The sequence below is a fragment of the Phyllostomus hastatus genome, unplaced genomic scaffold, assembly GCF_019186645.2.
Source record: "Phyllostomus hastatus isolate PE091 unplaced genomic scaffold, TTU_PhHast_1.1 phas_contig_150, whole genome shotgun sequence".
NCBI classification, from domain to species: domain Eukaryota; kingdom Metazoa; phylum Chordata; class Mammalia; order Chiroptera; family Phyllostomidae; genus Phyllostomus; species Phyllostomus hastatus.
In genome coordinates, this window is record NW_025333611.1 from 1,175,022 (window position 1) to 1,198,845 (window position 23,824).

At 68.2% G+C, this 23,824-nt stretch overlaps 1 protein-coding gene across 3 annotated transcripts in view; it reads right to left on the reverse strand.

Annotated features, from left to right (window-relative positions):
* Positions 1-4,248: 4,248 nt before the first annotated feature.
* The window catches only part of CARD11 (caspase recruitment domain family member 11), a 66,268-nt gene continuing 46,692 nt past the window's right edge, over positions 4,249-23,824 (reverse strand). For all 3 annotated transcript variants that reach the window (XM_045824354.1, XM_045824365.1, XM_045824375.1), the window contains exons 9-25: positions 23,577-23,774; positions 21,867-22,043; positions 21,029-21,080; positions 19,407-19,489; positions 18,235-18,335; positions 17,254-17,306; positions 15,393-15,525; positions 14,766-14,967; positions 14,339-14,465; positions 11,956-12,196; positions 11,059-11,155; positions 10,816-10,911; positions 9,332-9,467; positions 8,362-8,541; positions 7,462-7,586; positions 6,125-6,240; positions 4,249-4,901 (exon numbers count right to left, since the gene is read on the reverse strand). In XM_045824354.1, the coding sequence (XP_045680310.1) occupies positions 4,697-4,901; positions 6,125-6,240; positions 7,462-7,586; positions 8,362-8,541; positions 9,332-9,467; positions 10,816-10,911; positions 11,059-11,155; positions 11,956-12,196; positions 14,339-14,465; positions 14,766-14,967; positions 15,393-15,525; positions 17,254-17,306; positions 18,235-18,335; positions 19,407-19,489; positions 21,029-21,080; positions 21,867-22,043; positions 23,577-23,774 (2,322 nt within the window). In that variant the 3' untranslated portion in view covers positions 4,249-4,696. The remainder of the gene's footprint in view (positions 4,902-6,124; positions 6,241-7,461; positions 7,587-8,361; positions 8,542-9,331; positions 9,468-10,815; positions 10,912-11,058; positions 11,156-11,955; positions 12,197-14,338; positions 14,466-14,765; positions 14,968-15,392; positions 15,526-17,253; positions 17,307-18,234; positions 18,336-19,406; positions 19,490-21,028; positions 21,081-21,866; positions 22,044-23,576; positions 23,775-23,824) is intronic.

A 23,824-nucleotide genomic window follows, 5' to 3' on the forward strand; every position in this document is an offset into this window, starting at 1 on the left:
GGGTGACAGACATTCGGGACCCTGACCCCAGGAGGCGGGTCCTGGCAGTTTTCCAGCTCTGCCCGCACCTGCCCCTCGGTGGCTGGACGGTGGGGAAGAGACAGGGACGTCCCCAGCAGCAGGGAGGACCCCAGAGCTTCCCGCAGGGGGACAGCCTGCAGGGGGATACGAGGCCCAAGGTGCCCGGGCCGGGTTTGGAGCAAAGTGCGGGAGAGAGTGGCCACTGTGTTTGCTGCCGCCCGACGAAGGGAAAGAGCATCTCCACCGCCTGTCTGCGCCCGGGGGCTCTGGAAGGAAGGGCACCTGTGACATCTTGTGAATGTGGCTTCTGTGTGTTTCAGGGGTGGGGACGGGCAGAGGTGAGAGTCCTAAATGGACGGGCTTTTCTAATGAGTGGCCTCTGACCTCCGAGAATGCTTTATCTATTGACAACGGACACGAAATTCCAGATTAAAAACCAACGTTCTAAGCCCTGGCTGGCGCAGCTCAGTGGATTGAGCGTGGGCTGTGAACCAAAGCATCGCAGGTTCGATTCCCAGTCAGGGCACATGCCTGGGTTGCAGGCCACAGCCCCCAGCAACCGCACATTGATGTTTCTCTCTCTTTCTCCCTCCCTTCCCTCTCTAAAAATAAATGAATAAATCTTTAACAAAAACAAAAACAAAAACAAAAAACAACGTTCTCAAAGGCTCTCCTCTCTCAGAGGTTCCCGGTTCCCTGCAGCGGGCCTGAGAGGTGACAGGGTGGGGGCGGGGGACACTGGCCCGCTGGCCTGGGTGTGTGCGGGTTGGAGGGTCTGGGGGGAACTTCTAGTTGCCGTCAGTTTGGGTTCTTGGGGTTTAAACTACGAAGCCAGGGTTCAGCCCCAGCTGGTGCGGCCCCCACCCCTTCTGGAGAGTTCTCTCGTCCGGCCCTCAGAGCCCACGGTGAGGCTTTTGTAAGTTGCCGGGGGCCCTGCAGCACATTCTGGGCGGTAACTCGGGGCTGGGGAGGGTGCCGGGAGCCCGTCTCCCCATCACGCAGCCCTGGTGTCCTGGCCGACCGTGGCAAGGACGCATCTGGGAGGGGCAGCGGGCGGGGCGGGGAGGGGGACGCTGACCCAGATAGACGCTCGGGGAAACGAGGCCGGCAGATGCGGCGGCTTTTGTGGGCAGCACGCTGCTGGCCTGACGCCAGGGCTCGAAGACGGTCCCCTCCCGCATCCCCCCACCCCCCGGTTTGTGAACTGGTGCGGGAAAAGTCGGGCCTGCTCGCCTGGAGCCGCTGGGGCATGCGCAGGCTGCCTCCGTCCAGGAGGGGAACCCACGCCCTGCCCCACGCGATCATCCTGCAGCTGGCCCCAAGCCCGCTGCTGCCCAGGACCCTTCTCCTGCCACTGCGGGAGCCGAGGAGCGGCCGGACGGGCACCTTGAGGGCCCCGAACAGTGCCTCTGAATCGGAAGACCCAGCGAAGGGGGAGCTTGCCGCTGGCCAATCCGCGAGGCCCGGGTAGAGTTGCAGCTTAGCGGCTGTGTGACCTTGGTCGAGTGGCCTAACCTCTCTGAGCCTCAGTTTTCTGCTGTGGAAAATGCAGAAGACGGAATCAGTAAAAGAACACTTACGAAGTGCTGGGCACAGAGCAGGACCTCAAAACACAGTCGCCAGTATTTGCCCCCGCCAAGAGCAGCGGCCCTTCGTCTTGGGGGCTCCCCAGACCCGCTGGGGACCGGAGGAAGTCAGGGCTTTCCCCCTGAAGACCGTGGGTCCACCCGTGCAGCGGGGTTTCCGGGCTCCGAGCTGCACGCTGGGGGCCTTGGAGGTGACCGAGTGTCATTGGTCTGCGGTGTCATCAGCAGGACCCAGGCTCAGGGCCCAGGCGTGGGGCCTGCTGTGAGGGCGGCGGGTGCGCGGTGCACCTCCCGGCAGCTCCCCAAGCCCTGGGCTGGCTCCTGGGGACACACTCGGCTACAGGCTCTACTGCGGCCACTGGCGGGCGTCGCAGGACGGTCAGCGCCCCCGCCACCAGGCCCTTGCACCTCTCCCAGCGCCTCCAGGGCTGCGGCGGCCGGGCTCTCGCTCTCGGCGGCTGGGACCCTGGAGCCTGGGGCTCCAGCACGTGACGTCAGGGTTCCTCTTTGAAACCCTCCCTGGGCTGATTCCCGGGGGGCCAAACGCCAGCCCCCCGCAGACATCACCAGCTTGCCCAGCGGGCGGCTCTGAGCCCAGCCCCTCCTTCCTGACCCCTCCTCCCACCCCGACCTATCCACACACGGGCGACCCACGGCCCTGCGCCGGGGCCTGGTTAGAAGAACTTGGGGAACCCCCCCACCTCAAATTCTCTTCAGATCTCTCCCCAGGGTGGCCCACCTTCATCCCTCCTGCACCCCCAGCCCCCACCTTCATCCCTCCTGCATCCCCAGCCCCCACCTTCATCCCTCCTGCACCCCCAGCCCCCAGGTTACACGCGAGCCCGAGCCTGGTGGTTCTGCTGGCGACCGGACAACCCTCAAGCTGCATCGGTGACTGCGAGTAAACGGCGCGAGCACATCGGCAGGTCTTGGGGCCCCGACTCTTTCCCGGTCACGCTGGCCCCCTTGGCTGCACGTACTTACAAGGGAGGGCGGCTTCCGGGTGGAAACGCGGCTGCCCGGGCGTGGGGAGGGTGCACTGGGTAACTAACCAGAGCAGGAGCCCTGCCCGCCCGGGCCTCTTGGGGGGCAGCCGACGTGGCCCCGAGTTACTGCCGCTGAGCCCGGGAGTCAGGGCCGCAGGGCCCAGTGTGCCCACAGCTCCTGGGCTGCTCTGGGGGCAGGGACACCGCTGACTGGCTCTCCCAGGGATGCTTTTTGCTTTCAAAGGCGTTGTCCTTCCCGGCGCACTCTAATGGGGGGCACAGATGGGTCCTTGGGGGGAGGAGAGGACCAGCCCCCAACCGGGACCCCCAGGGCCACTCACGCCTCCCGGGACTTTGTGTGAACTTGCCTCCTAAGGATTGAAATGCTAGAAAATGCTCCAGGGTGCACAGCATTTTTTTTTTTTTTTTTTTAAGGAGACATGTATCCAGTTCTTTTATGGATAATTCATGTGCGGTCTACGTGGCAACACCAGCAGAGGATGAACCCACACCCCTGGTGCCTGACACTGTAACGGAAAGGATGGCTCCCGTATCGCTTACAAATTCCTCGAGGCTGCCAATACTCAAGAATGGGAATGACAGCCATGTAACACAGGAGGAACATCTCGGCCTTGTGTGGAAGAAACCCAAGCAGCAGCCCTGGGCTCACCGTGCCACCCGGGTCTCCGGTTCCTTCTGTCTTTCTGTGCCACCACCCTCTGCACGGGGTGTCCACCCTCGGGGGGCACCCAAAGACCCGGGATGGCTGCTGGAGCGCCAGCCATCAGGCCTGTACTCCAGACCAGGAGCTGGAGGAAGGCTGCTGGTCGGTGTTGTCTCTCCCCCAGACTTGACCTTACATTTGCTTGACTGCCCTAGCTGCAAGGGAGGCGGGGAGCCATGACCTTCTAGCTTAGTTCCCCAGACATGATGAAAATCGGGGTTCTGTTAGTAAAGAAAGGAAGGCACATATTGGATTGCCAGATACCAGGTGCACCCACAGTTCCCGCAAACACGTGGGCCTGGGTGCGGACCCCAGCCCACTGCCTACCGACTGCCGGCCACCCAGCCTGGGGCCAGGCTGGAGCTGGGCCCCGATGGGTGCGCACTCACACTCGGCGCCAGGAGGGTCCAGGAGAGCAGCGGTTCCAGAACCCACAGAGCCTCTGCTCTCTGCGGTGGAGGGAAGCATGGCTTTCCTGCCAGCCCCACCCGTGCCCACTCACGGGCAGTGGGGGCCCACACAGCGAGGGCCTCACCCCGCAGGCTCCCCCTCGGCTGAAGAGTGAAAGGAGGGGGCCGCAGGTGGGACCACTGCCCAGGGACAGAGAACGCGGGCCGCAGAGCTGAGTCAGGGGCGCCCGGCCCCAGGGCTGGCAGCAGCGTGGGCAGGGGTCGGGCGGGGGCGCCGCAGGGGCACGGACGGCGAGGCCTCCCCACACGGGCCTGTCCCAGGGCGGCCGTGACGGCTTGGTCACATCAGTCACGAGCCCCAACCCCAAGGGTACGTCGGGCCTTTCCCCGGGTCAGCGGCGGGGGACGGCCACCCCACCGTCCCCCGACTCAGCACGGAGCCCCGCCCGAGCAGGCCGGGGGCGGTCTGCAGTCTAGACGAGCGCCGCGAACCGCCACACTAGAGAGATGGTCGGAAGAAAGGCAGTGGAGAAGTTTTAATGCAAGGAAAACCACGGCGCGGGGCACGCCCCTTCCCCCCGGGCACGTGCGCCCCGTGCGTCCTCCCCAGCGCAGGCGGCGCCGGCGGCACGCCTGCTCCGCGCTCACATTCAACGGCTGCTCTGCTCCGGGGGGGCGGCCGCCGGCCTCGGCCCGGCTCTGTGTCCTGAGTGGGGCCCTGCCTCCCGCTGCGGCCAGCAGCGCCGGACCAGTGAGCGGGGTTGGCCCCGGCAGGGTGAGCTGCCAGGCGGCTCCCGAGACGCCCGTCCCCCAGGGCTCCCCGGAGGGGCTCTGACTGGGCGGGACGGAGCCCCCAGGCCCGGGCGGCTCTGCGGGCCACACAGTGGCCCTCGCCCCCGCAGCACTGCCCGGTGGGGGTGGGGGGCCGGACACCCCGCCCGAGTCCCGCTCGGACTCGGGGCGCCCGCCTCACAGCTGGTCCTCGTCCACCCAGACGGTCTTGCGCTGCTCCTCGCCGATCTTGTCCTTGATGACGCGGAGCAGCTCCTCCACGCCGCCCCACATGTCGGTCTCCACGGTGGCGTACAGGCACGGCAGGGCCTCCAGCTCCTTCTCCTTGAGTCGGCACAGACGCAGGAACTCCTCCTCCGTCTCCGGCCGAGGCAGCATCTTCCTGCGGGCACAGGGCGGGGCTGCAGGCCGGTCCTGGGGGGCCGCTGTCCCGCCCGGCCACTCCCCCCCTCCCCGGGCCACCCCGCTGACCACCCTTCCCTGGGCTGTTTCCCCAGAGTGGCCCCCCTTCCAGCACTCGGCACCCTGAGCCCTCTCTTCTGCTCATTACGGAAACCCCAAGAGGTGGGGATTAAAAAAAAAACAACTTTCTACCTTTTAACTGTGGCAAACTACACATAAAATACAAGTTGCTGTCTTAACCATGTCTAAGCGTGCAGTTCAGGGGCAGGTGCATTTCCACGGCAGTGCAGCCGCCCCCACCACCGTCTCCAGAACTTTCTCACCGTCCCACACTGGGGCCCTGTCCCCGGTAAAGTCTCGCCGCCCTGCACCCCCGGCACCCCTGCTCCCCCTACTCCCCGTCCCTGTGAATCTGACTCCTCCTCCAGGGGCCCGGCAGAAGCGGGGTCACACGGTTTCGTCCTTCTGTGTCTGGGTGATTTCCCTGAACACAGTCGGTCCCCCGTCACTTCAGGTCCCCCCGTGTGTTACGTGTCGGCATTTCCTGCCCTTGGAGGCTGACCGACAGCCCAGTGTATCAACGGGCCCGTTTCCCTCGTCCGTGGGTCCGTCGAGGGACACTCGGGCGGCTCTGGCGAGTAGCACGGGGGTGCGGGCGCCTGCCCGAGTCCCTGCATCCGGTCCTCGGGGTCAGGCTTGGCGGGGGGGCTGGCTGGGCCCCGTCCTGGTCCTCTTTGAGGAGCCTGCCCCCACACCCCGCAGTGGCCGCACCTCGTCCTGTGCTCGCCCTGCCTGCCCGCACCGGCTTCTGGGCTGGGCCTGGCCATCCTGCCGGTGTGCCGGGGTCTCGAGGCGGGGTTTGGGTCTCATCTGCTCACTCCCGGGTCCCCTAGGGCCCCACACGCAGCAGGTGCTCCGTCAACATTAGGCGACAGAAGGGAGCGGCCTTGGCCCTCAGTCTCGGTTACCGTGGTGAGCGAGCAGACTGGGGGTCGGGGGATGCCGTGCACGGGTGGGGCCCGAACCTCAGGGTCCTCCGCCGTCAGCCCCCACAGCCCAGCCTTCCACACGTCTTGTGGCCTCGCATGGGGTCTGAACCGGACCTTTCCTGGCAGCCCACCACGCCGGCTGTCCTGGGCTGCGGGCGTGGGAGAAGAGGGGGTGCTCTGGGGCGCTGCTGTGGCGGGGGGCTCAGGGCCGTACCTGAACTTCTTGATGTTCTTCTCCGACACCCGGATGAACAGCACGATGGGGTAGATCCTGGACCTGATCAGCTCCCGGGTGCAGCCGATCCCGGCCTCCAGCAGGCAGTGCTTGTTCTGCGGGCGCAGGGCGGCGGTCAGTGGCCCACCCCGCTCCTGCAGCTGGTGCGGGGCCGGGACACGGGCAGGCTGAGCGCCCGGAGAGCTGCCGCTGACCCGGGGAGCAACCCCCAGCGACACCCGGCCTCTCGGGACGAGGCCCCACGCACGCCACACTGGGACCCCCGCTGCTGCGCAGAGCCGGGCGCCGGGCCGAGGCGGACCCGCAGCGGCATCCTCGGCCCAGGGCAAGGGGCAGAGGACGCGCGAGAGGGGCGGCGGCTGGCGGTTCCTGGGGGTGCCTGCCAGCTTCCCTGGGCCCACGAGCTCAGCGTCTCTGAACGGGGACGCCCCCTGCCTGGCTGGAGATGTCACTTCAGGAACAAGCAACCTTCGCATCGGAACAGAACTCGGACTGGGAAACAGCAGGCCCTCCCAGGCCGGCAGCGCAGCCAGTCCCAAAACCAAACGTGTTGAGGGGCTCGCCAGGTCCCGGAGGCCCCTGGTTCCGTCCGTCTGTCCGTCCATCACCGCTCCCGCCCCCTCCAGCGCAGCACCGCCCGGCCTGCGAACAGGCACGTCTGTTGGACAGCATCGAGGTCCCAGCGGACGGGACCTCGGCTCCCACCCTGGGCTGTCGTCCAGCCAGTCCACCGGCCGAACTCCCCACCCGGACCTCGGCACCACACGGCTGAAGGCGGGTGGCTCCTCGCGGGGTTCTGTCTGTGTGAGTGGCCTCCCCGGGGGGGTGCCCGGGTGACCGGCAGCTGGATGGCAAATGTGGAGTCCCTGGCCGGCCCCAAGGTCGCTGCCCAAGGTTGGGAGCTGTGCTTGCATGTTGCCCGGCCCCAGCAGACTCTAAATTGCATGCCGCCACACCCCTTCTGACGCTCCGTGTCCCCTCCTTCGGCAAACACGACATCTGCCACCCCCGTGCTCCCCCCCCCCGCCCTCTCAGCCTGACACGCCGGCCCTGGGGTCACGGCCAGGCACCCCCGTCCCTGCACAGCACGCACGGGGACGTCAGCACTGGGAAGAGCCGGCAGAAACGGCAGGTTTCAGAACTCAAGGCCAGAGCAGGGGCGAGGGGGTGGAGAGGGGCAGGGAAAGGGGGAGCCCCGCCCACGGGAGGGGAGAGCCCGGAGGCATCCCGAGCTCGCCCCTGGCCAGGGTGGCCACCCAGAGACGGCCAGCCAGGCAGGTGCCACCCGCTCAGCCCCAGCCCCAGCCCCGCCGCACCTTGGCCGCCACAGCCTCGATGTGGGCGGGCACGATGCACTCGAAGGTGTTGGGGTTCTTCTCCCGCGAGTAGATGATGGTCTGCGACTTCTGCTTCCGCAGGAACTCGTCTCTCGTGACGACGTCTGCGGAGAGTGGGTGCAGGGTGACTCGGGGGTGACTGTCCGGTCTTGCCCTCCGGCCTGGACGGAACTCCCCCTCCCCATCCCCTTCTGCCGTGTTTGAATAAATCCCGTCTCCTGCGGCAGACTGGGAGGCTCCTCAGGGTGCGGACACTCCTCCCTCCCGGCAGCGCACGGGACAGCTGGGCAGCGCACACTCGTGGTCTGGCCTCTCAGCAACGAGGGCCAGCTGCTCCCTGGGCCAAGTGGCTCGGGCACCGTGCTGCAGTGCCCATCAGCAGCTTCCTAGTGTGGAGGGTTTCCTGCTTCCACCCACCCACCCATCATCCACCCATCTACTCACCCACCCACGCACTCACCCACCCACCCATCTATCCATGGATTCATCCATTCACCCACAACCCACCCACCCACCCACCCACTGCTGCCCCCCCTGCCATGGGGGGATGCAGAAGTCCTCAGGGACCGGGTGGCCTGCCTCCCACGTAAGGCCCAGAGTGGAGACCCCACGCCGTGTTTCCTGGCGGGTTCTGTGACCCCCACCCACCGCGCTCAGTGGGGAACCGGGGAGGGAAGGCTGCTGCCCTGGCTCTGGGCCACCGGGAACCGGGAGAGGTGAGCACAGGCACGCAGACCCCCTGTCCATGCCGGGCCGGGAGGGAGTGCTGCCACTCCGCCGCCCTCCGGCCCCCCGAGCCCCGGGAGGTGGTGTGGCCGGCGCAGGCGAGGGCGAGGAGGGCTCCCGGGGTGCAGGGTGCGGGGTGCGGGGCGCGCTCACCGGGCTTGCACATGGTGAACTCCATGGCGCCCCCCGAGTTGAGCAGCTTCTGCACCAGCGCCTTGGCCAGCATGGTGGGCGTGAAGAGCACCGGCCGGCGGCGTGCGCAGTGGACGGCGCGCACCAGGCTGTAGGGGACCAGGCTGAAGTTCTTGCTGAGCTCGCTCTCGGGGTCCAGCTCTGGGTGGGGACAGGGAAGGACCGGCTGTGACACTGCGGCCTGCCTGGCTCCGGGGGCGGGCACGAAGCCCTGGGTGCCCTTTGGCCCCATGGAGGCTTTCTGGGGAGAACGGAAACGGGGGGCTGGCTCTGGAGGACGGCTGCCGACGGCGAGGCCGTGGGGCCCAGGACGCCCCTGGACCACCCAGGAAGTGGCCCGTGGGCTGGGCCCTGTCTCTCGACGCTCCGTGCCAGGAGGGCTGCGGTGGTAGAAGGTGGACAAGGAGCAAGTCACAGACTCTGTCCCTTCAGACGGTGCTGAGTCTGAGAAAGCGGCTTGGAGCAGGGGGGTCGGGGCTGGCCGCTCCGAGGAGAGGCCTGGGCAGGGAGGGAGCCGGAGCAGCCCCCGTCCGGCACAGGGAGGGCGGACACTGGGCAGCGAGGCGACAGCCGGAGCCCCCCCCAGGGGCAGGGCCGGCCGGGTGGGACTGGGGGCTTACTCTAGGAGCCCTGGGAAGCCACCAGGGACAGAGGCAGGGGCGGCAGGGCCTCCTTCCCAGCTTCCAACCCTCCGTGGCTGTGGCGTGGGAGCCCCGGGTGTCGGGACTCGAACCAAGTGCAGCGGGTGTCCGTCAGGGTGAGCTTGGTGGGCCCCCTGCACCCCCCCACAGCTGAGGCCAGGCAGATCCTCCCTGGGCGGCACCCCCATGGGGAGGGAGCAGACGTCCCAGCCCCCCTTTGCGGGGACCCCTGAGACCACCGGGCCTCCGGGCGGGGGGAGGGGAAGGGATGCAGACGGTCAGCGCCCTACCTTCCTGCCGGTCGGTCAGGAGCTTGGTGGCATCCAGCGAGGGCCGGGCCAGGCCCCCCCGCGGGCTCCCCGGCACGATGCGCACCCGCTCATTGCTGTTCATCCTCTTGTACTTGTTCTCCGACCTGCTCACGAACTGGGGGACAGCGGGGGGGGGGCGGCTGTGGTCCCCGCTCTTGTGTCCGGCCCGGCCAAGCTGCCTCGGCCCCCCAGGAAAACACGGGGCACCCGTGGGGCCTTTATGTCCGGGTGCCATCAGCTCACCCAGTGGACAGGAGCCCACCCCCTGCCTCTCCCAGGCCTGGAGCCCCGGGTCCTGGTGCTGAGCGGGCCCCCATGGCTCCTCCTGCAGCCCCACCCGTGTTCTGGGGGGACCCAGGCGTGCAGCCCCACGGGCACGTGGGGACTGGGGGCACCCAGCCGCTGCAGGCCCTGGCCGGGAGCCTCGCTGGCGGCACGGCCCAGATGGCCCCCTGGGTGGGCGTGGGCAGGACGTCACCTCCTGGGGCCCCGCTCTCTGCACCCCTGGCCTGCTCCCCTCGGCACGTCTCGGGCAGCGCCGACCACATCCGAGATTCAGAGGCGAGTCCCGGGGGCAGAGGGGGCTGCCTGGGTTCTTGCCGTACGCCTCGGGCTGCCCTGCGGCCAGCGACCCTCGGGTGTCAGCGGGCGGCACATGCGGGCGGCAGTACGTGCTCCCGCGCGGTGCTGCCCACAGGACGCGCAGACCTCCCTGGGGTTCCCTTCCGCCTGGGCTCTGGGGCCACACCGCGTCTCTGGGTTTCCCGTGTCCCCACATCGGGTCGGGGCCGTGGGGCGACACACCAGCTCCCCGGGACCTCGGTAGCACAGGAACATGCTCACGGGGCCACGTCTTAACATGACACCCTCAGCTCTTCTCCCCCAGGGACAGGCGAGACAGCCAGGTCGGACGCCTGCCCAGAGTTTATGTCAAACCACTTCTCGATACCAGTCACTACGCTACCACTCAGTTTCCCTTGGAAAACGAGCTATGGGAAAAACAGTCCCCTTAGAACTAAGTCCAAGGGAAACGTAGTTTGGTCCCAAAGAGCTAACACGTTTTGGTGGTCAGAGAAAACAGGAAGGCTCTGCTGGTTTCCCTTTTCTCCTGGGCTGCCGGGATGCTCAGAGGTAAATTCCATTCCCAGTTTGAGGGACTAGAGTGAGCAGATGTCTGAAATACTCATTTTCATTTCCTGACACGTGATTTCGGGGTTTTCTGTTAGTATTTTCTCAGCTGGGTTACGTTGCTTTTAGCTGTAAGCATCCTCAGATCTGTTATGAGAGCGGGGTCTGCTTCGAACCGGTGCAGAGACTGTCTCCCGACTGATTGCTGCGAGGAGGAACTGGGATGGGGGAGGTGACGCCCTGCTGTTGCTCGGATACGGCCCCTGTTCTCGGAGGGAGGGGACGGGCCACCGTGGACGGATTGGGCGAGTCCGGCGGCGCTGGGAGGGCCTTACCTGCAGGAGCTGGCCGAAGAAGAAGCTCGCTCTGGAGAGGCGGGGGCTGACCCGCGGGTCACTGGTGGAGAGCGGTTCTTCGGGCTGCAGGGTGTTCTGGAATCAGTCCGCCCACCGTTAGATCCATGGGCTGGGCAGGACACGTGAGCTCCCCCGAGCACCAGAGCCGTGTCCCCCTGGGATCCACGGCTCCCCTCTGGTGTCCCTCCCGAGACCAGGAGGGCAGGGGCGCTGGCGACCTACCCGCAGTGCCCGCAGGGTGTGGTGGGCGGTGTCCGCCTCCTCCCGGCTGCCCCTGTGCATCAGACGCTGCAGCTTGACCAGGAGGAGCTGCTGGGCTCTGGGGAGGAGAGAGGGGCGGAGCCTCAGGGCTGGGAGAGGGCGGAGCCTCAGGGCTGGGAGGTGAGAGGGGGCGGAGCCTTAGGGCTGGGAGAGGGCGGAGCCTCAGGGCTGGGAGGTGAGAGGGGGCGGAGCCTCAGGGCAAGGAGAGAGCGGAGCCTCAGGGCTGGGAGGTGAGAGGGGGCGGGGCCTCAGGGCTGGGAGAGGGCGGGGCCTCAGGGCTGGGAGGTAAGAGGGGCAGAGCCTCAGGGCTGGGAGAGGACGGAGCCTCAGGGCTGGGAGAGGGCGGAGCCTCAGGGCTGGGAGGTGAGAGGGGGCGGGGCCTCAGGGCTGGGAGAGGGCGGGGCCTCAGGGCTGGGAGGTGAGAGGGGGCTCCCGGCGGAGGACGCAGCGCCACCCGGCCCCCAGTGCTGTCGGAGTGGTGCTGACGCAAAGTCACTCGGGGAACTTCGGCGCTGAGCCTCGGCTTCCTCATCTGGAACCTGGGTGTCCCGAGGCTGCCTGACCTCGAGGGGCCGGCTGAGCAGCCGGAGTTTATAGGTGCTTCACTGGCACCTGTGCGTTTATCCAGGGGACAGGCTGGCGCTCGGCCCCGGGTGGCTGCCGTGGGATTACGGAAAGGACCAGCGGATATGAGGGCGAAAGTCAGGAGCCCGGCTGCCCCAGAATGACCGACAGAGGGCGCGCTGGGATTTAGGGAGACAGCAACGTGCCCAACCGGGGAGGCTTCCGGGAGGGGGTGTGGAATGGGGGCCTCGCTGTCCAACAGGCAAAGGAGCCGGCGTGAGCCCCCGGCCTCACCGGCTGTAGCTGGGGATGGTGCCCACGTCCAGGTCGTGGTCCGTGAAGGGGTCGACCCGCGCGCACAGCCACTCGTGCCTGTCCTGGTACATGGTGTCCCGAATGTGCACGACGTCGTCGCACTTGAGGGACATGGAGCAGGCGTCCAGCTGGCTGGAGATGTTCAGGTTCAGGCGGATGTAGAAGGAGTCGCCGGAGGTGATGAGGCCGTCCTCCATGTCCTTCAGCAGCTTCCGGTACCCTGCGGGGCGGGCGGGGCGGGTGGGGCTGCAGAGACCTCCCGGGGCACGCACACCCACCCACTCGGTGCCGCCGCCGCCGCCCCCAGTTACACGCCCCACCCCACCCCACCCCACACGTGGGGTCCCTCTGGGAGCCGGCGGCCAGGGAAACGCCTGTCTTCCCCGAGGATGAGTAGCTGGGTCATCTCTAGGTTTCCCTCAAGGTCCTGGCTGCCAGGGAGCTCAGAGCTAAATTCTGTGCCACGTTGCAATAAATCCGGCATCTCCACCACAGTCTCCACGTGTCCCCCGCCATCACGCGGTGCTTGTGTTTTTACTGGTTTCCTTCCCTGCGGGCCGTGCGTAACGGGCACACAGCGAACAGCATCATTCTTAAGGCTTCAGCTTGACGCACGTGCACGAATGGATACCAGTGGGCAAGCACCACCCAGAGCCCTGGCTCCTGCGCCTTCTTGGCTGACACCCTCCTCGGGGAACCTCGGTCCTGCCCGAGACCGGCAGACCAGCCGCGCCCCACTCCACACGCGTGGGAGGAAACGGCATGTGCTCGTCCCTGGCTGGCTTCTCTCGGCTTCAGCGTGGTGCCTGTGAGAGCCACTTACAGTGCGGCTACAAGGCAGCACCGTGCTTTTTCATCGCCGCGTACTATTCCACCCGGGGCTGATTTCTCCTTTCTCTTGTGTGCACATGGGCGCCGTCTGGGGCTGCTGCTGTGCTATCAACCTTGTTACGAGCGTCTCCAGTGGACACATGTATGCACTTCTCTTGGATGCAGGCGCAGAAGTGGACCGATCAGGTCACTGACCATGCACGTTTGGCTCGGGCAGACACTGCCAGGGGGTTTCTGAAGTGGTAGGACCTGGGCATGTGTCATTTTAACCTAATGTAACATTGTTGCTCTTCAGCGTGAAGTTCCACAAATCCCTTCGGAAGGAAGCAGGCAGGGCACGGACCGCGAATAGAGTTAATGCCGCAGAATGCCTGTGACATGATCCGTAATGTCAGCCCCTCGGTCAGCCCGTGTGCAGGGAGCCCCATGAACACAGCGACGCAGGGACACAGCCCCGACAGCCAGGCCCGGGAATGGCTCGAGGAATCTCTGCCCCGCCCACACTGCGACGTGCGAGCCGCAGGGTGGTCGGGTCGGATTCTGGTCAGAACGGGGGACTCCTGGTCAGTCCCCCGCCCCCTCGCCGGGGCGTGTGAATGCCAGCTGCTATCTGAGCTCTCCGCCGCCTGGGAGGAGAGACCTACAGACCTGGGCCTGCCGGAGAGAGCCTTTCCTTCGCTGAATTCCAGACCGCGGGGCTATCCCGCTGCACAACTCTGGGGGGCACCGCCCGGGGGCTTCCTGCTCGGCTGAGGGGCCAGGCCCGGGAGAGAGGGGGAGGAGGAGGGGGCCCTCGTTTGGGTTCGGAGCACCACCCCCACCCCCCGCACCGACCGGGCCCTGCCGGGAAGGGTTGGGGGCAGGCGGGCGGCAGCACGGAAGGGCTGGAGGAAAGCGGCTATTTATGCTCTGTTGAAACATTCATGAGCCCGGTGGTTAAAAATAAGACCAGCTGCAGAGACAATCATGCAGGAAACGACCGGGAGGTGAGAACGAGCACTCGGGCGGTGTGGAACAGCAGACCGAGCTTGGCGCCTGCTGCCCGGGGGTCGTCCTGGCTGCGCAAGGACGCTGGGGGCAGCTGCCGGGGCCAGGCCGGTGCGCGCTGCGGCGGGGGGCTGGCTGTTGTGGGTCCGGGCGCCCTGCTCGTTCCACAGCGGCCCCCCCAGGGCCGATGCTGGCCTCGGGGCTGGGAAGCCCGACAGAGGAAGCCAGTGTCCGCCTGGCCTTGCCGGGAGGAGGAGGAGCCGGGCCTGGCAGGGCCAGGGCCAGTGGCTGGGAGCCCCGGCCTCCTCTGGCTGGGTCCAGCCGCCGCCGTGTGGCTGGGCCTGTGGGCTCCACCGTGAGCCGGGCAGGTGCGCATGTGCGCCCACTCACGTTCGCCTGCCCTTCCCTGCCCACCGGCTCTGTCAGGTCCTCCCGACGGGGCTGGGCCCGGCCTCTTCCTCCCACGGAACCCCGGGGAGGCCAGGGCCCCCCTCCGCCCCGGGGGGCCTGCGGGCGGAGGCCAAGCGCAGGGCGGCGGCCATACCTTCCTGGTTGACCTTGTAGTGCAGGGTGACGGGGCCGCTGCATCTCTGGACAGTCCAGTGCGCCTCCTCCTTGGTGCACGTGTCCAAGGGGACACTCTGCCTCTCGCCCTTGATGCAGCCTTCCAGCTAGAGGTCAACGACAGGCCGTTCCCTCAGGGGATCCGCGGCCGGCAGGGCCGCCGGGGCGGGGCGGCTCCCCGCAGAAATGAGGGCTGTCTCCCCACACCGGCCCGCTCAGCGCAGCGGAGAGCCAACCGCACCCCACTTCACCGGCTCTGCTGCCTCCTGCCCACCCCCCGGAGCACCCGTGTGTGCAGGTGCACACACAGACGCACAGGGGCCCGGAGAGGGACCCCCGGAGGCCCGGCTGGTGCAGTGGGGGTGCGGTCTGCCCCCCGAGCCACCGCCCCGGCCCCGGCCCCTCACCAGCAGCAGCTGCAGGCCCTCGTGCAGGCCCGCCTTCTCCGCCTGCGAGCCCGGCTTGACTGCGTGCACGAAGCTGCCGCTGGCGTTGCCCCCGAGCAGGGTGAGCTGGGAGGGGAGGCTGTCGCCGCTCAGCGTGGCGTGCTGCACCGAGGGCCCGGGGCCCCGCACGTGCCCCCCCGAGGTGACCGACGGCCGGAAGGGTCTGGGTCAGGAAACGGAACGGGAGTTGGCAGCTGGACCCGGGACGCCTAGGTCCCTCCCGGCCGACCAGAGGGCGCAGCCTCCGGGGCCACCGGGTGCTCAGGGTGCTGCCCCCGTGAGGGAGCTGGCAGTGGCGGGGGGGGGCCCTGCTGTGCAGACTCGGTGGGGAGCTGGGCCGCCTCCACCTGGCTGGCGGCACCCCCGGGCCAGCCCCCTCCTCCCCGGGCCTGATCCGGGGGGTGCCCAGTGATTTCTGATGTGGGGATGTGATTTCTGATGTAGGGATGCTGGGGTTCCCAGACTGCAGTTCTAGATTTCAGGGGTGACGAGGCAGGTTCCCTTCAGAGGGGGACTTAGGGGGTGAATGCACTTCACCCCCATCTGCACCCCGCCCCTCCTTGGTCCCCTTTCCCGAGACCACAGCACCTTTCCAGAGAGAACTTCCTGAACATGAGGTTGACCTGCTCCAGCTCGTAGGCGTCCAGGCTCTCAGACTGGTGGGAGGAGGAGGAGGAGTGGATGGAGGGGGGGCCGAAGGAGGACCGCTCGTGACTGTCATCTGCAAAGGAACGGGGACCCCTCAGGAGCCAAGAGCGGCAGGCGGGGCCGCGAGGGTGGGCGTCGGGCCCCTCCTGGGAGATTCTTCCCCAGGGCGAGGGAGCCTGGGGAAGGGGCCGCATCGGTCAGCGCCCTGGAGGCCCCCGGAGGCCGAGGGTCCAGTCCCTGGTCGCAGGAGCCCCTTCGTAGGGAGCTCACCAGCCCCCCGGGTCCCAAGGGCCCGTTTCTGTATCTGGAAAGGGCAGCCTCCGTTGGCGGCTGCGGGTCCCGTTTCTGCACTGGGCTCCGAGTTTTCATCTTGGGTCCACCTGGGGCCTCGCTACCGCCTACCTGCTTCCCGGCCTACGGGCCCGGGGTGTGGCGGGGAGAGCAAAGCCCGGACCCTCGCAGAAGCCCCCTGCCCCCCACTCGGCAGGGCCCACACAGCTCGGGGCGGGCTGCGGCCCCGCAGACCCTGCCCTGGGCTGACGGCAGGGGCTCCTCCGAGCAGGGGGTCTGCCCCGACGCCGTGGAAACGCCTGGACAGCTGCCCAGAACTCTCTCCAGCTCCCCCCTCCCGAAACGCCTTCGGGTCTTTCGTTGCCCAGCCTCCATCAGGTGCCAGCCTCTCCTTAGCACCTGATGGCTCCTCGTGGTCCCCGGTTACGGGGGGCCACCGCCTGTCATTTTATCTTCTGGCAGCCGGAGGCGGCCAGGGGTAGAGGCACAGTGTGTGGGGGGACAGGGGGCAGTCTCTGTGCTGGCAGCTCTGGGGGCTGGGGGACGCTGCCACCACCCTGAGGCGCCGAGCCACCTAGAGAGGCCCAGACCCTGCCTGCTCCGCCCCCGCCCGCCAGTCAGGGGCTCCGGGTCTGGACTTCATGCTGGCTTCCCCACGGCCCTCGGCGGCGCCGCAGTCTGCACGGCAAGGACTTGGGGACGTGAGCATGTGTCCCGGCACCTGTGCCAGGGCCCTGAGAGGCGAGGCATGGGGGCTGGACCCGGCCCCGTGGCTGTGAGGGGCGGCTGTGAGGGGCGGCACTGGTGCAGTGCATGCTCTCGCCCCGGAGACTGAGCCCAACGCGCGGCTCTCTGCGCAGCCGTCGGGCCCAGGGGACACCCCGGCTCCCATGGGCTCTGTGCTGGCAGCTGGTCCAGGACCACTACCTGCCCTTGGTCTGCCTGGCGGTCGCCTACCCTGGACCTCCTTCCAGGGGGCGGGAAAACCCCTTAACTGCCCCCCACCTCAGTCCCTGACTCCCCTCCCCATTCCTACTTGTCCTGCACGGGATGGTTAACCGCTTCATAAACGGGTAATCCTCAAGGGGTCTCCCAGCTTCCCGCCGCCTTCTACCCAACGGGCCTTCCTCTAAGACTGTTTCTCCTGCAGACTGAGGACAAGAGCGTTTCTTCCTGCAGAGTCGCTGGGGGTCCGTCAGACCGGGCCAGGTGCACAGAGCTTTCCTCTCTCAAAAACCCGACGAGCCCTGACTGGTGTGCAGCGGCCGGCGGTCCCCGGCGCCCGCAACTCCAAGGACAGGTCCCCCGGGTGCCTCTGGCCCCAGGATGAGGCCGAGTTCTGCGAGCGCAAACAGCACCCAACACCCGAGCACTGCTCTCAGAATCCATCCCACGGGTTCCTGAGGACCTACTGTGCGCAGGGCTCCAGCCAGGCGGGCCCTGCCCTGGCTGAAGGTCAGGCGGCCGTGGCCCCTGCACACCTGTGGTCTCGGGGCGGCCGGGCACCTACCGTCCAGGTCTAAGGCATCGAAGCCCACGCTGTCGTTGTCCTCTTCCACGGCGCTGCAAGACACGGGGGAGGGGCGGGAGAGCTCGTGAGCGTGAGCGCCCCCGTGCGGTGTGCATGGGAGCTCCAGGGAGGGGGAGCTTCTGGAATGCTCCGGCTTTGGGTCTGCGAGGGCCGGGTGGACGGGCAGGATGGTCGGCAGGAGGGAAAACGGCGACGGGCCGAGGGCCGGGCTGGACGAGGCTGGATGCCGTCGGCGGGGGGTGGGGGGGTGGGCGTCCCTGGCAGAGGCCTGACTAGCAGGCGGGCAGAGTCCCCGGCGTGCTGCCCGCTCCTGCCACTCTCTCTTCCTGAGACACAGCCGACCTAAGGTCCTCGGGGACTCAGCTGGGTCACACTGTGTGATGGCCCAGCGCCCTCAGCCAGGCCGGGCCGGGAGCCAGGATCTGGGAGCCAGCGTGATCCGAGTTGTGCAGGTGTGGTTCTCACCACAGAGCCACCAGGCCCGAGCCAGGCACTGGGCCGGACCGGAGACGTGGGTCCCACCCCACCTGCTGCTCCCTGCTGGCGGCCCTTCTGGAACCACCCGAGATCTCAGACTCGGAGGACAGAGAGCCAAACATCGGCTGACTGGGGACACCTGAGGCCCAGGTGCGCCCCTCCCGTGGCGTTGCTTGCTGGGGACACCGGTGGCCTCTAAGAGGTGAGGAAGGGGGACAGGGAGCCGGGGCCGGGGCCACGCACAGGGTCTCTCGCTCTCTGGCACAAAAAGCTGGGCCCTGAGCCACGGGACGAAAGACCCCGATTTCTGGGCAGCCTGGGAGCAGTGCGGCAGGTCTGCCCTTCGAGAGCCGGCTGGGTGGCCCTGGGAGAGCCGTGCCCTGCTCCCAGCCTCCGCCTCCTCGTCTGCAGAGCGGGCGCCACGCCGCCCCCCTCCGCAGGCGGCCCAGGACCGGCAGGGGGTGAGCGCGGAGGGGCACCCACCTCCGGTGGGGCGCGTCCTCCTTGTAGCGCCGGACGATGGAGTCGTTTCCCGGGGGCTCGGCCGTGATGGACATGATGCTGGAGCGGCTGCGGTGCGGCTGCTGCGGACGCACACGCGGGGGCGTTACGGGGAGCCCGCGTCAGGTGTCCGTGCCCCCGCGGGCGTCAACGTCATACACGCACGCACGGAGGCCGAGTGTGACTCAGCCGAGGCCCCCCACCCCCGAGGCGGGAGTGGGGCTGCAGGGCCTCAGCGGGGACCTTGCCGGGGCGGCCCAGCTTGGTGCACACCGCTCATATCGGGGGTGGGGGGGTGGGGAGGATGCCGGGGCGGGGTGGGGGATGGCTGAGGCCAGGGAACCAAGGTGGCACCTTGTACCCCGCACAGGCTGAGCGCCACTCCCCCCCTGCGCCGCCTGTGGGTCCCTGCTCTAAAGCAGATGGAGACCCGAGGGCCTGGTGTACGTGTGTGTGTGTGTGGGGGGGCAGGGGGGACGCTTTCAAACCAGGCCTGCTGGCTTCTGGCAAGGGCTGCCTTCAAGGAGAGCCTGGATCTGCCCCCCCCTCCCCCCCCCCCAAGCTGCCACGAGACAGGCGTCATCGGTTATCGAATCTCCAGGGTCTGCTTTTGGACGCGGAGCTGACAGGCTTCCCAGGGCTTCCCCTGGGGTTAGAATTGCGACTCCCCAGCCGTCTGCTGCCTGGCTGGGGGAGCGGCACTGCCCGGGGCCGGAGACCCTGGCTGGCCCGGCCCAGGTGGGCTCGCGAGGAGGTGGGGGGCATAGGGCTGGAAGAGGGGGTACCAAGCCTTTGCTCAGGGGTGTCCGGGGCCCCAGCTGCTTGGCCCCCCACCCACCTCGCCCCCACCACCCGCAGGGCTGCCAGCGCTGCCGGGGGCTGAGGAGTTGCGGCAGAACCTCTGCAGCCGGTGCAGTGCGCTGCGGCCCCTGGGAGCCCTGTCGCTTCCTCCCGCCGAGTGTTAAATTGAGAGGGGAGGAGGCCAGGAGGTGTAAATACATCAGGAGGCCTGGAAGCGTCTTTAAATAAACATAAGGAGACTCAGGCTGCAGCCCCAGAAGCGGGTGGCGGGCCCCGGGCTGGCTGGTGCAGGAGAGTGGGGGTTGGACTGGGGGGCCGGGTCGGAGGGGGAGGGGAGGCGGGGCCATGCTTACCATCTTGGGGAAGGAGTTGGTGATGGGCAGGGATCGGGCGGAGCTGGGGCTGGCATCCGTGCCTTCTTCCTCCTGACCCCTCCCTGTCCTCACGGGGGCGGGGGCAGAGCGGGAAAGAGGAGGGGACGGGGCATTGAGTGGAGTGTAGGGGGTGCCTGTCCCGCCTGGGTGGCCCCGCCCCTTTCTCCCACGGTGGGGGGGGCCTTGCTCTCTCTCATTGCCCCTTCCCACTGGAGTCTCCTGGGAGGGGGGAGCCTGGTCTCCTCCACCAACACGTCCCTGCCCCCTGCCGGGCCCGGGCCCTCAGTCAAGGCCCGGACCAGCCCTCTCCAGGACCTGGAATGTCCCTCCCATCACCCCAGGGGCTGGGGTTGATGGGGGCGCCTCCCTTCCCTTCCGGGCTCTCCGGGGCCCTGTCCTGCTGCAGAGGAGTGGCCGGCAGCCCCGTCTGGGTCCCCACCCCGCGCTGGGCGTGGGCAGACAGACAGCTGGGTGCACGCACACTCCCCTACGGGCTTCTCAAGGAGGTGAACCAACAGGTGCACTTCTCGGCCCCCCGCACCTGGCGCTGGGGGCCACTAAGGTGTGGTGAGCGGCCAAGGAACTCCTTGCTTGCTCTGCGCCCCCCCGCCGCCCCCCCTCAGGCCCTTCGAGCCGCCTTCCTGGTGGGAAAGGCCCTGAGACGGCGGATCTGGCCGCGAGGGAATGAGCAGGTGCCCGCCCGCCCGCCCGCCCTCCCCCAGGCCCCAGGAGAACAGGCCCCAGTGCAGCCGGGGACCCGCACTGCCCACCCTCCGCTCCGCCCCGCCGAGGGACGGGTCCCCGCCCTCAGGCCTGTCTGTCTGTCCTGCAGCCTCGGCGGCCATTCCCAGCGGGGGCTGCTCCAGGCCCCAGCGTGGTGGAGTGCGGACTCCGCACCCTGTCTCTGCTCCCGGCTCTGTCCGGGGCGGGAGGCCCTTCTGGAGGCCCCGAAACTCTCCCTTTTCCAGGCCCTGCCTAAACGTTTGCTCCCCGACAGGCCCCTCTCCAGCCTCCCTCCTCCCAAGTCTCCTCCGGGTGCCCGAAGCACCTCCCACTGCTCCCTGATGGCCCTGGGCACATGGGCTCTGGGAGCGTCTACCTGGGCCTGCTGGTACCTGGCACACAGTAGGTGCTTGGTTCACCTGGAAAGCCCTGGCCAGCCATTCACCACTCCTGGGCCACGGTGAGGACCGTGAGAGGAATTCTGCAGACAGTGCGTCTCGGGGGACCAGGGGCGGGGCTGGGCCCCGGGCTCCGGGAGGCGGGTGGAGCCGCCCTCCAGCTGATGAGCCAGGGCCAGACACCTGAGTTCAGCTGCAGCCCTGAGGGCTCCGGACCCACCCTGGGGGAGGGGTGGTGGGCGGGGGCACCATAGACGTGACCTGGCGGTGGTGGCAGCTCCGACCCTCGCAGTGACGGTGACATCAGCTCCTCTCACTGGGGACACCCCACCGCCTGGGGGCCCCAGGCCCCCGCCCCCGGTTCCCCCACAGGAGAGCGCGCCACCGTGAGCGCAGCGGATGGACGGACGGAGAGCCCAGAGTGACAGACGAGAGAGTGACAGACGGAGAGCCCAGAGTGACAGCCGGCGTCTCACTGACCTTGAAAATCTGACGCTCGCTTCAGGCTGATGGGGGACTTGGCTCTCTGCAGCTGAAGGGGGGGGCAGGGGACACAAATCAAACCAGGCCCAAGACACATGTCACCAGAGCGGCGGAGGCACACACCCGGAAACGAGCCCGCGCTGCCGGGTGACGGGAGGCGCACGGCGCGCGGCTCGGCAGCTCGGCTCTGCGGCTGGCGCCACAGCTGGCGGCACAGACAAGCCGTCCCTCGGGAGGCTGAGGCTCGGATGGGACGGGCCCGCGGCGGCGGGGAGGGAGGGTGCACGCGGGATGGCCAGGCTGCGCAGGGCGGTGCCCGGCGCGGTGGGGCATTTTCAGGAGAGGACGGGGACCGGGCCACGTGTGATACCCTGCAGGGTCCCCCCGCTGGCCTCGGACCCGCTGCCTCTGGTTCCACGAGTGCAGGGGGATGGCACGGGGTCACGGCCCCCTCTCGTTAGATCGTCTCACTGCCCCACTCACTCACTCACTCACTCAGCCCCTCCTGGCCCAGAGCCAGCCCTGTGCCACCGAGCACGCCACACACCGGGCGAGGTCAACACTCGGGAAGTGTGCGGCTGGCCCGCAGCGCCCAGCTGCTGGATACACAGACGGGGCTGGAAACACCACCTCTCTCTCTCTCCCTCCCTCTCCCTCTCCCTCTCCCTCTCTCTCTCTCTCTCCCTCCCTCTCTCTCTCTCTCTCTCTCTCTCTCTCTCTCTCTCTCTCCCTCTCCCTCTCTCTCTCCGACCACATTTAGCAACAACGAGGCGGCTGGCCACAGCACAGGGGGAGTGAGTGCGGGCACAGCGGGCCCCCCGGCCCCTGCAGGTACCTGGATGCCCTTCAGGTTCATCCTGCGCTTGGGCGGGTGGTAGGGCAGGAAGTATCTGCTGTCTTCGGGCGAGTCCTCTGAAGTGGAGGAGTCGTCGGCTTCCTGGCCGTTGGCCCGGGGCCCGGCGTCCCCGAAGTTCTGGGCGATGATGGTCACCGGCAGGTTCCTGGGAAGGCTCTGGGGACCGGGAGAGGACGACGCCGTGAGGGAGGGTGAGCGGCAGCCAGCGGCCGGCGAAATCGCTCTGGGACCGCCGGCGCCACACAGGACCCCCGAGCTCGGAGCTCAGGGCGGCCCGCGCTCCCTCCCTGGGCCCGTGTCTCTCTGGACGCCACGGCCGTCTTCCAGCTCGGGCCCCTCTCCTCCTCAGGCGCACTTGTCCTGTCACCTCCGGCCAGGGAACAGCAGGGAAGGCACGGCCACCCCACTGGCCTGGGCTGCTGGCCTGTCCCCGACTTCTAGCCCCAGCCCAGGCTACAAGCATGGAAGTATCACCGAGTGGCAGACTGAGGACGAAACTGTGCCAGGCACCGCCCTCTGGGGTCTGCGGACGTCACCTGAGGGGTGAGGGGTGAGGGCATGGCGTGACGTCTACCGGCCCCCAGAGCCCCCCCGCACCCTCGGGCCGCACGGCCTCCGGAGCCGGAGCTCCCGGCCTCACCTCCCGCACAAACCCCTCTGCGTCCCAGAGCCACGGGCAGGTGGGTCCGTGACTGCAGGCCGCTCTGCTCCCTCTCGCTGCCCCCGCCAGGTGTGTCCCCTGCCTGTTCCCACCGTCCCCTCCGCGACGACAAGACCGCCAGTCGCGGCTGCTGACAGCATGCCGTGGGGACCACACCCCCGGGGCCTTTGCTCCCGCTGTCCCCCTGGCCCCACCGCTCCCGGCCCCAGGTGCTGGACGCCTTCCTGGAGCTTCTGCTTCAGCACGAAGCGCTCAACAGGCGGAGGGTGTAACACAGAAGGCCCAGCCCAGGACTGGACACTGCGGCCAAAGCCCGGAGGAGGGCGGGGCCTGGCTGGGGGAGGCGGCGGGGGGGTGGGGCAGCGCTCCCAGTGGGAGTCTGGGGGCTGGTACTCAGGGGCGTCTCCTGGAGAAAGACCCCGGGCAGCCGGAGCGGAAGCCTCCTCCCCGGGGGGCCGCATGCCCCTTCCCTGGATCACCTCCGCGGCCAGGTGAGCGCTCCCGGGGGGGGGGGGGGGCAGGGGCGGGTCTGGTCCCAGTCTCCCCAGGCCGCCGGCTGGTGGTGCCCTGAGGCCAGCCACCCTGGCTCCCTCCCTCCCTCGGTGGACGAGAACGTCACTGGGCCTCCCAGGGTGACGGTCCCTTGCGTTAAACGAGCTCTCGCGTGGGAGCTCCCACGGCACCTGTAGCCTACTGCGCGGGGACCCACAGGTGCAGCACCGCCCCCTGCTCGCGGGGCCCCGCCCTGACGCGCACTCTGACCTCTACTCCACCCACCAGGACAGGCGCTAACCGGCAGGGGCAGGCGTCTCGGACCTGGTGGTCGTCCTGGCGGTGCGGGCAGCCCCAGTGCAGACCAAGGGGGTGAGGCTACTGGGTGGACAGCCCAGCCGGGGTGGCACCCCGCGGTTTCCGACCTCGGCACTAAGGGCTCTACTCATCGCTACCCAGACGCGCGCGGGAGTTCAAGGGCGGGCCGTGCGGGGGGTGGGGCGGGGGCGGGGGCAGGCCCCCCCAGGCGGCCCCACCTGGTCCAGGCTGCCGCTGTCGCGGGACAGGCGCCGCAGCTTGCTCTCCAGGTTGACGATGCAGGCCTCCCGGCGGACCATCTCGATCCTCATCTCGTCGATCTTCTCCTCCAGCTCGCGGATCTGCTTCCGGTACTTGTCCTTCTCGATCAGGCACTGCGAGTACTGGGTCTGCGCCTCGTCCCGGGAGTGGAAGGCCTGCGGGCGGGCGGGCGGCGGGCGTGCTCGGTTCCTCGCCCCGGCCCCCC